The sequence below is a fragment of the Erythrolamprus reginae genome, chromosome 1 (assembly GCF_031021105.1).
Source record: "Erythrolamprus reginae isolate rEryReg1 chromosome 1, rEryReg1.hap1, whole genome shotgun sequence".
NCBI lineage: Eukaryota > Metazoa > Chordata > Lepidosauria > Squamata > Dipsadidae > Erythrolamprus > Erythrolamprus reginae.
This window is the reverse complement of record NC_091950.1, coordinates 34,322,428-34,335,815: the sequence shown is the minus strand read 5'-3', so window position 1 is coordinate 34,335,815 and position 13,388 is coordinate 34,322,428. Positions and strand designations below refer to the sequence as shown.

The 13,388-nt window shown below is 41.4% G+C and overlaps 1 protein-coding gene across 2 annotated transcripts in view; it reads left to right on the top strand.

Annotated features, from left to right (window-relative positions):
- The window catches only part of NEMF (nuclear export mediator factor), a 52,827-nt gene that overhangs the window by 38,931 nt on the left and 508 nt on the right, over positions 1-13,388 (top strand). For both annotated transcript variants that reach the window (XM_070748967.1, XM_070748958.1), the window contains 11 exons: positions 1,086-1,206; positions 2,409-2,679; positions 5,934-5,976; positions 6,067-6,116; positions 7,421-7,568; positions 8,715-8,792; positions 8,891-9,073; positions 9,206-9,238; positions 10,026-10,132; positions 10,226-10,269; positions 12,557-12,636. In XM_070748967.1, the coding sequence (XP_070605068.1) occupies positions 1,086-1,206; positions 2,409-2,679; positions 5,934-5,976; positions 6,067-6,116; positions 7,421-7,568; positions 8,715-8,792; positions 8,891-9,073; positions 9,206-9,238; positions 10,026-10,132; positions 10,226-10,269; positions 12,557-12,636 (1,158 nt within the window). The remainder of the gene's footprint in view (positions 1-1,085; positions 1,207-2,408; positions 2,680-5,933; positions 5,977-6,066; positions 6,117-7,420; positions 7,569-8,714; positions 8,793-8,890; positions 9,074-9,205; positions 9,239-10,025; positions 10,133-10,225; positions 10,270-12,556; positions 12,637-13,388) is intronic.

Here is a 13,388-nt window from a genome sequence, read left to right as displayed (position 1 = left end):
CACACAGATATAATGCAGATTGCAATGAGTTTTAGAATAGCCTTTCTTAATATTAGTTGGTTTATAACATTTTGTAAAACCATGTCCGCACAGAGAGAGAGATTCCAGATTGAGTTTTAAACTAGCCTTTGTTAATATTAGTGGGATCTGTTTTGAAATGTGGCCCATGTGTGTGAATTGAAGGAAGATTTTGTAAAGAACTGTTGAGGAGGGAAGGATCAGTCAGCAGAACCTGATTAAAACTCTCTTGCATGGTAATGGGGCTTTCAAGTAGCCTCTGTCCATAGCTTCATAACAGTTTTGTGTCTGTGAAGATTTGGGGTGGGGGGAGAAGGAAAGGTTAGGCCAGTCTCCTCTCTCAAAATCTATACTATTCAGAGACAACATGCACTTCAATGTATGCTAAAACTGAAATTTAAGACCCTTTCAAAGCAGAACAACATAAATTGAACGGGACCTTCATCTTCTAGTCCAACCCCTACTCAAGCAGAAATACCTATACCAGTGATGACAAACCTTTTTTCCCTCCTGTACCGAAAGCACACACAGTTGCGCTATTGCGTGTGTGTGCAGACATCCATAATTTAATGTCCCCCACCCCCTCTGCATTAACACAACCCCCCCCCAAACACATACACTACCCTGCCTCCACACATATGCGCACAACCCTCTTCTCCTATTTCCCAACTTCCAGTGGGCCTGTTTTCCACCTTCTTCAGATTCCAGAGGCTTTCTTGGAGCCTGGGGAGGGCGAAAATGGGCTCCTCCCACCCCACCGGAGGTTGAAAACGCCCTCCCAGAGCCTCCACACAAGCCAAAAATCAGCTGGCCAGGTGTCTGGAGCTGAGCTATGGCAATGGTTCACATGCCAGCAGATATGGCTCCACCTGCCACCTGTTGCTGTAGGTTCACCATCAGGGACTGATACCATTTCAGACAAATGGTTCTCCACTCTCTTCATAAAAGACACAGTCTTAGTCTGTCAATTGGAGTTTCTGCTCCAGGTATTTATTTCTTTTTTTTTTCCTGTGAGGTGACCAGTCAGAAACTGCTCTGAAAACCTGACGTTCTTTATCCATCTCCAGGTGGATGAATCCTGTGTTTGGAGACACAGGGGTGAGCGGAAAATCAAAGTGCAAGATGAAGACATGGAGACTGTGACCAGTGCCACCAGTGAGCTGGCAGCAGAAGAAACAGAGCCCCTGGGTATGCTTTAACCTAGTGTTGCCAAAGAAATTTATGTTTCTTGAGTAAAGGCTTCCTCCCCCCCACCGCAGCTAACCCCCCCCCCCCGCCGAAATGCAGATATTATGGTGCACCGCCTGGTGCACCAGTTGCGGCCCTGCTTGGACAGGGAGTCACTGCTCACAGTCGCTCATGCCCTCATCACCTCGAGGTTTGACTACTGTAATGCTCTCTACATGGGGCTACCTTTGAAAAGTGTTCGGAAACTTCAGATCGTGCAGAATGCGGCTGCCAGAGCCATCCTGGGGCTTTCCAGATTCGCCCACGTTTCTACAACACTCCGTGGCCTGCACTGGCTGCCGATCAGTTTCCAGTAACAATTCAAAGTGTTGGTAATGACCTTTAAAGCCCTACATGACAGTGGATCAGAATACCTCCGGAACCGCCTTCTACCGCACGAATCCCAGCGGCCGATAAGGTCCCACAGAGTTGGCCTTCTCTGGGTCCCGTCGACCAAACAATGTTGTTTGGGGGGGCCCAGGGGAAGAGCCTTCTCTGTGGCGGCCCCGGCCCTCTGGAATCAACTCCCCCCCCGGAGATTAGAACGGCCCCCACCCTCCTTGTCTTTCGCAAATTACTCAAGACCCACCTATATCGCCAGGCATGGGGGAACTGAGACACCTCCCCAAGGCTTTTACATTTTATGTTTTGGTATGTATGTGTTGCATGGTTTTTAATTGTTGGGGTTATATATATCTTTCTCTTTTAATATTAGATTTTTTGCAATGTTATATGGTCTTTGATTATTGTTGTGAGCTGCCCCGAGTCTTCGGAGAGGGGCGGCATACAAATCTAATAAATTATTATTATTATTATTATTATTATTATTATTATTATTATTATTATTATTATTATTATTTGTACATGGTCCCATTTATATTCTCCTGGGACTCTCTTCATGACTGTGGACTGCTAGAGTGAGATCAGTAAACTTTATTGATTCCTCCAAGGTGAAAATTTCCTCTGATGGGGTCTCCCCAAGGTGAAGTCCTCTTCCTTTGACATCTTGATCTCCTCTTGATCTTTCCAGGCAAATCCTGTCCTCTTCTTCAGTAAATAAGTTTTTCTTCCTTTTAAATTCCAAGGACTGTGTGCTTGCCTGTCTTAAATCACGATTAGTGCAATTGAATGTGTGTTTCTTCCTTCTTTGGCTTTTTACCAAGATGCACCAGAGGAAGATGAAAGTAGCAGTGACGAAGATGTTCAGAAAGAGGAGAGCCAAGGGGAACCTGGGAATGAAGAACATGTTGCTGAGATACATAATGAAGAGTGTGATGGCAACGGGGCAGGAGATGCTTTGGAGGTCATGGAGGAATCATCTGAAGAAGAGAATGAAGTTTTGGAGGAAGAGGAAGATGAGGAACTGACAAGCAATGCTTCGGAGATACTTTTTCCAGACACAACCATTGATCTTTCACATCTTCAGTCCCAAAGGTAATATAATAATAATAATAATAATAATAATAATAATAATAATAATAATAATAATAATTTATTAGATTTGTAAGCTGCCCCTCTCCAAAGATTCGGGGCGGCTCACAACAACAATACATAATATACAAATCCAATATTAAAAACAATTTAAAAACCCTTATAAAGAACAATCATACAACCAGACAAACTATTACATAAATCAGAAAGCAGGGCTGTATTTATAAAACCACCTTTGGAATATGTGCCAAATATAAGTATAAAATGTGAACATTAGTTTTTGTCATTTCTTTCCTGAAACCTTTGTGCCAATACTTCCCAGAGACCTTTGCTTAATAATTTCCCTGCTTGTCCAGGATGACTAGAAGTATTATGAGCATAATATCTGTATATTTAAAAAATAAGCTATTTAAACAGTTGAATAATTTGGAACTAATGTTGGTAAATTTTTAAAAAAAATATGATTTGGATTATGTTTGTGGTTTGGGGCATTCTGGTTACTGTTAAGGGACGCGGTGGCTCAGTGGCTAAAACGCTAAGCTTGTCGACCAGAAGATCAGCAGTTCAGCGGTTCAAATCCCCTGCACTGCATAATGGCGTGAACTCCTGTTACTTGTCCCAGTTTCTGCCAACCTAGCAGTTTGAAACCACATAAAAAGTGCAAGTAGCAAAAGGGACCGTTTTGGTGAGAAGGTAAGAGCGCTTCATGTGCCTTTGGCGTTTAATCATGTTGGCCACATGACCACACAGAGACGTCTTCAGATAGCGTTGGCTTAGAAACGGAGATGGACACTGCCCCTAGAGTCAGAAATGACTTGCACCCATGTGTGTGTGAAACCTTTACCCTTACCTTAGTTACTGTTAAATTGCTGTTTTCAACTATTACACTGCCCAGAGTCGCTTTTGTGAAATGTGGGACCTACTACATAAGTAAAAAAATCTGAAAGGATGGTAAAGGATGGAAAATGGTGTCTGTCAAGAGTAAGCAGGACCGATGATGACTAAATCTCATGTTCTAAGAACATAAGAGCTTTAGTGTGCTAACTGACAGAATGGGCACCAGGATCTATATTTTGTTATGGAACTACCTTGTTTTCCCGAAAATAAGTCACCCCCAAAAGTAAGACATAGGAGAGGTTTTGTAGAATTGCCTAATATAAGGCATCCCCCGAAAGTAAGACGTAGGAGACGTTTCATTTCGCAACATTCCCGAACAGAACACATATAACACTGCTGTCCATAAAGTGTATCCCAAAACGCTAAATCAAACAGATTTAAAACACATCCAACACGCATCCAACATGTGGCTGCTTGTTTGCATGCATTTTTGCTGCAGCAGGATGCAGGATACAATTCATTGGGGGGAAAAATAAGACATCCCCTGAAAATAAGATATAGCACACCTTTGGGAGCAAAAATTAATATAAGACGCTGTCTTATTTTCGGGGAAACACGGTATACAAAGAACTGTAAGGGAAGTTAATGTAAATGTAAGTTGAGGAAGTATCTTCTGCCTTCTTATGAAAATGTTAGGAGTCATCTTCTGTCTGACTCAACTTTCATGTAGTAAAGAACATAAGAAGAGCCATGCTGAATCGGGCCAAAGCCCATCCAGTCCAGCATTCTGTCACACAGTAGCCCACCAATTGTACATGGAGATCTTGAGCAGAAAGAGAAGGCAAACCTATCCCTTTCCCTTGACTCCCAACAAGGGAATCCTGCCTGATTCAACCAACATAGAGGCGGCATGGGTTTTTTAGAGACCCATAGAGGTAAACATGGGTCTCTTGCTTGCATTTGGCTCTGGCCTTTTTTGGCCTTCAGGCTAAGTCCTGACTTCTCTCCCAGGTCCTAAGGCTGGTAGGTTGACAGTTGACGTGGATTGTTTGGTAGGTGGATGTGAGTTATATCAGCACCTTATCAGAGCTTGCATTTGTGGAAACTAGTCTGTTTGTGCCCAAGCAGCAAACCAGTCCAGCCAGCCCACCAACCCAACCAGCCAGCCAGCCACAGACCAGTAGAAATGGAGTTGAAGTCTTCAATGAAACACAGCAGCAGTAGGAAGTTGTGGAACAATATATTTACTTCTTTATACTACTACTACTACTACCACTGTCTATACTATTCATACAATAAACTAGTATCTTACTAGTACTTTGCTACAACCATTTTAGTTCAATAACTCACAGGAACCAACTTTTTCAGCGTTATAGCTTCTTCAAAGCATACCTCCACGAACAGCAACAGCACACAACTAACACAACACAACAGCACACAATTAACAGTGAATAGACAGAGAAAGAGCAGGGAGCTCTTGCCTAGTTAAATACTTTTTATGTGGTTGGTGCTCTTGCCTAGTTAAATACTTTTTACATAATTGCTAGGTTGCTCAACTGCCTCTGAATGACTCAGCATTCTTAACTGAGCCCTACTTTCTGCATTATGATATTACCTGTTGTGGTTAGCTCTGGCCCAGCTCCTGCCCCAAGCAATGTGGATGTGGATGTGGGGGAGACATCCACATGGCGTAGGGCTGTTTTGCTTCCAGTAGAATATGTCTCCTCTGACCAAGGAAGCGTGAGTGACAGGGAAGAGGGGAGTTTGGCAGACAGCCCAGGAGGAGATCAATCATCTGTATCATCCCTGGATTCTGAACAAGAATTAATGACATATCCACGCATGCGTAGAGTGATGCATAGGAGACAACAACTGAAGAATTGTTACAAGAGAAAATGAGGCCACCTGTGGTTGGGTAGGGCTGCTGTAATTAGTGCTACAGATAAAAGTGCAGCCTGGTGTGTTAGCCTCGTGGCAGTTTATCTGATTCATTGTTTCGTCAAGATCGTGGTTTTTTGCTGTTCAGGATTGTGTGTGTGGACTCTCTGGACTTTAGAATTGGACTCAATTTCCCAGTTATTGGGTGAGCAATTGGATTGCATTTCACCTGTGCCTTGTGTGTACCAGAAAATCCCTTTGACATTTAAAAAGGGAGCTGTTTCTGTTTTTCTGTTTATAAAAACTTTTGGGTTTTCCTTTTATCGTGTGGTGTGTGCCGGCAGAACATTACCTAGGGATTTTTAATTCCTGACACACCTCAGCCTAATTTATTCTTTTAAACAGTTGTATTGTATTTTTGTTTGCCACTCAGCTATTTTTGATAAACAGGTGCCTGTATAAATGTATTTAATAAATAAATGAACTTGCTTCTCACTGGACTATTCTTGTAAATAAAACCCCCTAACTTTGTTCTATTGTAGATCGCAGCTGAAATTTGCTTTGAAAGATAATACTTCAAGCTTGGTGAGTTCTTTGTTGATATCAATAGAAGACTTTTGACTGCAGCTCATCCTGAGAAAAGAACACGTCTAACTCTCTTTCTCTGTTTTGTAGGGTGACAGTAAGTCTCAGGGCCGGAGACATCTCTCAGCCAAGGAGAGGAGGTGAGGAGGCCTAGATAGGACATTTAGATGAGTGTTTCTCAGTCTTGGCGGTTTAAGATGTATGGACTTCAACTCCCAGAATTCCTTAGCCAGCAAGGGAGTTGAAGACCATACATCTTAAAGTTGCCACAGTTGAGATATACTGATTTACATGTAGCTTTAAGCGACAGTTTGGCAACTGTTTGGGTAGTTACAGCTCGGAGAGGGGCGGCATACAAATCTAAATAATAAATAAATAAAATAAATAAATATTACAAGATGCATTTTTAGTCCTAAATGACCCCTTAGATTCCATTGACCTTCTCAAAGAGGTTTATGTACTTTGTTTGTTTGTTTGTTTGTTTGTTTGTTTGTTTTATTTATTTATTTATTTATTTATTTATTTATTTATTAGATTTGTATGCCGCCCCTCTCCATAGACTCGGGGCGGCTCACAACACAATAAAACAGTTCATGACAAATCTAATAATTTACAATTTAAAATATTTTTCAAAACCCAACATACCATACATAAATTATATAGGCCCGGGGGAAATATCTCAGTTCCCCCATGCCTGATGACAAAGGTGAGTTTTGAGGAGCTTACGAAAGGCAAGGAGGGTAGGGGCAGTTCTAATCTCTGGGGGGAGCTGGTTCCAGAGAGTCGGGGCCGCCACAGAGAAGGCTCTTCCCCTGAGGCCCGCCAACCGACATTGTTTAGTTGACGGGACCCGGAGAAGGCCCACTCTGTGGGACCTAATCGGTCGCTGGGATTCGTGCAGTAGAAGGCGGTCTCGGAGATATTCTGGTCCGATGCCATGAAGGGCTTTATAGGTCATAACCAACACTTTGAATTGTGACCGGAAATTGATCAGCAACCAATGCAGACTGCGGAGTGTTGGAGTAATATGGGCATACTTAGAGAAGCCCATGATTGCTCTCGCAGCTGCATTCTGCATGATATGAAGTTTCCGAACACTTTTCAAAGGTAGCCCCATGTAGAGAGCATTACAGTAGTCGAACCTCGAGGTGATGAGGGCATGAGTGACTGTGAGCAGTGAGTCCCGGTCCAAATAGGGCCGCAACTGATCACCAGGTTTCTCACAAGCAAAAAGGTTGCTTCAGGATTCCATACTACAGTTCCATACTACTCCATCGTCCAGTTTCTATAGTATCTAGTTATGTTGCATAACAGTTTTTGTGGCTGCTGTTGCCAGCCGGATACCTTTTTCTTTCCCTCTCTTCTAAGACTTGGGGTATCCTTGATATTTTGAAATAAAATTAGCTAGCTGGCAGAAATTGTATGGAATTCTGCTTTCTCTTAGAGAACTGAAGAAAAAGAAGCCACCAAGCGACCCGGATGATTCTGATCTTCCAAAAGGGAAGGATGAAGATAACTCTCCTCAGCTCCAGCTTTCTCCCAACGATTGTAAAAGTGCTGGCACGCAGCAACCTGTGAAGAGGAGACAAAAGGTAAGCTAAACTGTGTGCACGTTGGGTACTCCTCAGGTAACCTTGTAAGTCAGGTGGGTAAAACTAGAGATTCTTGGAACACTGAGAGTTCAGCAAAAAACTATGACACGTGTCTACAATCCAACATCACCCAAATAGGATAGGAAATTCAGTTCAAAACAATTGTACCTCCTCTGGAAGGACTCAATTCAGGCTGTTTGGATTTTATGTCTGTTGGGTCCAAAAGTCTCTATTCCTCTTAATGCTGTAATTCTGGAGGGTCACCTGGTCTTTCACCTGAATGTTTCAGCTATCACTGTGCCCTTAACCCTTCTAAGTAATCTGTAGATGCAGGCAAATCGTGCCTGTTTCCAGCCTGCCTGAAAAACCAAGATTGAGTCCTTCTTCGGGGCTTAAACCTCTTTCCGAACGTCTGCATTTCACAATGAGAGGACCATTGTAGATTAAAATTAGAATTATTTTATTGGCCAAGTGTGATTAGACACACAAGGAATTTGTCTTGGTGCAGATGCTCTCAGTGTACATAAAAGAAAATATACATTTGTCAAGAATCACTTAATGATTGTCATAGGGGTCAAATAAGCAATGGAGAAACAATATTAATAAAAATCTTAAGGATACAAGCAATAAGTTACAGTCATACAGTCATAAGTGGGAAGAAATGAGTGATAGGAATGATGAGAAAAAACTAGTAGTAATAGTAGTGCAGACATAGTAAATAGTTTGACAGTGCTGAGGGAATTATTTGTTTAGCAGAGTGATGGCGTTCGGGGGAAAACTCTTCTTGTGTCTAGTTGTTTTGGTGTGTAGTGCTGTGTAGCGACGTTTTGAGGGTAGGAGTTGAAACAGTTTATGTCACAAATACAGAAGGGTATATTATCTGTGGATTATTGGCTCTGTTAAAAAGTGCTATTCCTAACATGTTGTAAGCCACCCTGAGTCTAAGGAGAAGGGCAGCATAAAAATTGAATGAATGAATGAATGAATGAATGAATGAATATATGAATGAATGAATGAATGAATGAATGAATGAATAAATAAATAAATAAATAATTATTGTGGTCGAAGAGTAACGTGTCAGGTTAAGAAAGGCAGTTTGCGGTGAGGCTTTTCAATTTCACTCCCCTCTGTTTTTTCCCCCCACAGAACAAGCTGAAAAAAATCAAGGAGAAATACAAGGATCAGGATGACGAGGACCGGGAGCTGATCATGAAGCTTTTGGGAGTAAGGCAAAAATAGAGTTGACTCTTCTCTTCCCCCCACCAGCTCCCCTTTCAATATCGTGTGAAATTTGTCTTCTGATTTTTCTCTTCCAAATCCAGTCTGCAGGGTCCAACAAGGAAGAGAAATCCAAGAAAACCAAAAAAGGAAAAACGAATCAAGAATCCGCCAAGAAACAGGCCCAGAGACAGAGGAGAGACCAGAAGCCTGGCCAGGGCGTCAGGATAGAAGAATTAACCCCTGTGTTAGAGGGTGCTTCTTTGGAGGAACATCTGGACGACAAGGTAGGAAGATTACTAAAGCAATTACAGGTGCTTAAATCTTACTTTAAGATTGAATGGAGTCCCGCAGGTTGTGTTTCTTCCTTTCTCTGTCTTGGCTCAAGTTTGATGTTTTGTTTTCTTTGACTCTTCCAGGAGGAGCAGGACCAAGAGCAAAACATAAATGAGGTAAATTTGAGCTGCCTTTTTATTTATTTATTTATTTAGCGGGGGCGGTGGTGGTGGTAAAGACTTTGAAAATCCTCATTGATTTCTTTATTTGATGGGAAGTGATAATGTTTTGTGATAAATTTTCTGTTTTTCTGATAACTTTCCCCTCTCCTAGTTGATAATACCTTGTTTACCCTAAAAAGTTGTAGAAAAGGTAGATAGAGAAAAAATATTTTCTCTAACACACAATACTAGGGCAAGGGGACACTCCCTAAAGCTCATAGATAAGAAAGTGAGGACAAATAAAGGGAAATATTTCTTCACCCAGAGGGTTGTTGGTTTATGGAATTGAAGAGGTTGTGACAGCTGTCAGCCTGGATAGCTTCAAGGCAGGATTAGACAGATTCATGGATGCCAAGCGTATTGGTGGTTATTGAAATGGATGTCCATGTGCTGCCTCTATGTTGTTTGAGGCAGGCAGGATTCTCTTGAGTACCATTTGTTGGGGGTCAGGGGAAAGGGTGGGTTTTGCCTTCAAGATCCTCATGGACAATTGGTGGGTTACTGTGTGACGCAGAATGCTGGACTGGATGGGCTTTGGCCTGATTCAGCATGGCTCTTCTTGTTCTTATGACTCACCAGTGTCCAATTATAACCACTTTGCAGTCCAATCAGTTACAAAATTGACAGATAACAACACCACTTTGCAAAATAACTACACCCTGTTGTAGTGAGAGCAGCTGAACATCCATGGTCAGTCTCCACTCTGTATGATTTCACCGTGTTCATTCTTTGCTGCATCCAGGAAGGGATGGCTCTGTTTGATTCTTTGACTGGGCAGCCTCACCAGGAAGACATCCTCCTCTTTGCCGTTCCAGTCTGTGCTCCTTATACTGCCATGGCCGGTTACAAGTGAGTGTCATCAAATATTGGCATGGATATACCTGTCCAGAGAAAACTATCTTCCTATTAAAACCATGCTTGTTTTTCTTTTCTTTTTAAAAGATATAAAGTCAAGCTGACTCCAGGCACTCAAAAGAAAGGGAAAGGTAAAATATATTCCTTCTTGTGTGCTTTTCAGCCATTTGTCCTATCTGTTGTACTAAAACTCTCATTCTCTCATATCCTTTTATTAGATGAAAGTGTTTGCAGGACAATATTTTTTCACTCAGGTACCTCAAATGGGCTCACTTATAGATTGCGTCAAAAATCTGGAACCCTGTGTCCCATGTTTGATGGCCTATAAATTATCATAAAGGGTTTTTTTAGGACATAATGCAAAATGTCATAAAATATTCTCCGTGGTCAACCCTATTGCTATACAGTTCAACGTAGATTGAACTTTGAAAACAGATAGGTCTCTGATTATCTTCCTGAAATTTTAAGAAGTTTTCAAGTGCTTTATAGTCTCTGCCATGGGCAACCTGATAAGAAAATACCTTTGAAACAAAGATCGAGTGGATCACATGTACATTGGCTGGTTACCATATTTTTCGTAGTATAAGATGCACCTTAGTTTTGGGGGAGGAAACAATGGGGAGGGGGAAAATTCTGCCTCTGCCTCCCAGCAATTTGCCTCCCAGCAAACAGTAAGGATGATATATATTGTTTGCTGTGTATTTCTGTGCATAAGTTCCAGACCCATAGAAATAGCAAAGAATTGGAGAAATGTACATTATGGCAGTACAGTGGTACCTCATCTTACGAACGCCTCTTCTAACGAACTTTTCAAGATACGAACCCGGTGTTTAAGATTTTGTTGCCTCTTCTTCCGAACTATCTTCACCTTACGAACCCAAGCCGCTGCTGCTGGGATGAAGGGGTTTTTTCCCCCCTTTTTTTGAAGAAAGAAAAGGGAGGGGCGGCTTGGAGGGGGAAAGACTTTGCAGAGAACAGCAAAGGTTGTCTTTTGAAGGAAGAAAAGGGAGGGACGGCTTGGAGGGGGAAAGACTTTGCATTAACAAAAGTAGGAGAAGAGGGTGCTTGCAGGCACTGAGTGTCGTTTGAAGAAGAGGGAGGGGCGGCTTGGAGGGGGAAAGACTTTGCAGAGAACAGCGTGCTTGCAGAGGCACTGAAAGAGTGTCTTTTGAAGAAAGAAAAGGGAGGGGCACCCCCCTTGCCTTTCTTCCTTCCCACTCACCCTTTAGTCTAGCCTTGCTTCTTCCACCCGCCCCCTTTAGCTGCTCCTCCCTGCCCTCTGTTCACCTCCCTTCTAAAGTTTGGGATTTTCCTGAAGGATTTGCACGCATTATTTGCTTTTACATTGATCCCTATGGGAAACATTGCTTCGTCTTATGAACTGTATAACTAATGCTAGAAAGTTTTCTTAAACGTAGTCACACTGACTCCTCCCAATTATTTAAAAGGTTCTTCTCCAAATATGACTAAGTCAGAGTTTAATTCAGCTGCTTTATCTTAATGCTAAAACAGGACACTGTTACATTTCAGACTATACTTGTACAGATGCTGTTAAAATTGAATAACTATACTTCCTTTCTGGAAATATCATTATTCTCTGCTATTTAAAACAAGATACAAAAGCACCGGGCCTCTTCAGATCAAGCATTTATTTTAAATATCTTCATTTTATTAAGTGTCCAGAACAATAATAAAGCAGTCTTTAAAAAATAAGTCTAATAATTTGAACATTCTACGGATGTTTATAGCCATTGACTTATCCCCTTGTATCCAGTTTCAGCAGATTAATTAGCACAAGAAGATAAAATTCTACCTCTGCCTCTCCCTCCCAGCATTTTGCCTCCTTGCAGCATTAGTTTCACTTTTGAAAATGAAACTATACAGCTGCAGCTTCAATCAACTGAGGGTCGGGGAAGCTGATAATCAGTTTCTTGGCTTAACAGGCTCTATTCTGTTTGCTGCAAGGAGGTAAATTGCTGGGGAGCAGAGGCCAAAGGATGGGGCTACATTCGGTGTATAAGATGCACCCAAGTTTTCACCCTCTTTTGGGGGGGTGGGGTGTAAAAAAATCTTATACTCTGAAAGATATGGTAATTATTAAAGCCCTTTAATAGAAGTGTTGATCAGCAAATGTTTACTTTAGTTTGTCCATTTATAATCTGCTTTCACACATATTCTCTGCTCCTTATTGTCCTATTGGCAGTATCTCCTTTCCTGTTAAATTCTGTTTTATTTATATGCATAAGTACAACCTTTTTTCATTTAAAAAAAATGAAAACTGCTTTCCCCCAAGATGCTTCTGATGCTGTCTCTGAGCTGAGAAGGTACAGAAAACCTATGGGGATGTTTGTAAGAATTCCCCAAAAGAGATGAACTGCTTATACTTCATCTGCCTTGTGTTGTTTTGTGTCATAACAGCTGCAAAGACTGCTTTGCATAATTTTATGCAGTCCAAGGAATCAACTACAAGGGAGAAGGATCTCTTCCGCAGTGTAAAGGTAAAACCTTGATTTTGCAGGCCTGGTGCTAATCTTGTGTGAGAGCGGGCAATATTTGCTTTTAAAGTGAGTGTTGTGGAAACAAAAAGAAAGAAAAAATTGTTGTAAACTCCATGCGAAACTAAAATACATAGACTCTTTGTCTTTTTAAAGTTGAAAAATAGGGGATGGATTGCAAAGTGTTTAACTCCAAATTCCTATGATACAAAATTCGATTTCTAGCTAATAATATTTTGGGATCGAGTGTGAGTGGCGGGCTGATAAAACTAGTCCATCCCTTCTGAGAATACAATTTATATCTCAGAAGTTTCTTCATAGGGAAAAAAAAAGTTATGCAAGATTGTTTTTGAAAACTACAGTTGGGATTGGCAATAAGGAAGAGATCCTACCCATCTTAGAACGTTAACTGGATCTCATGTTCCACTAGGAGCACACAGAAGTGCTTCATTTGAGACCAACAGTAGAGATATATTTAGATATTGCTCTTTATGGATTAGGAAATCCACAGTAACCTACCAGATTAAGAAGTTTCATGGTCAAAAGGCCTGTAGTTTTAAATTCCTTAAAAACTATAAAACTATTTAAAAATAGTTTATCTGGTATTTGCTGATTGTTTTAGCACTTAGCTTTCCTACTGGTTGAAAAATGACTTAACAGTACTGTAAGAATACAGTAGTCCCTCACTATACCGCGCTTCACCTACTGCGGCTTCACTTCATCGCGGGGTTTCTGAGGAAGTCGATCGGCAGATT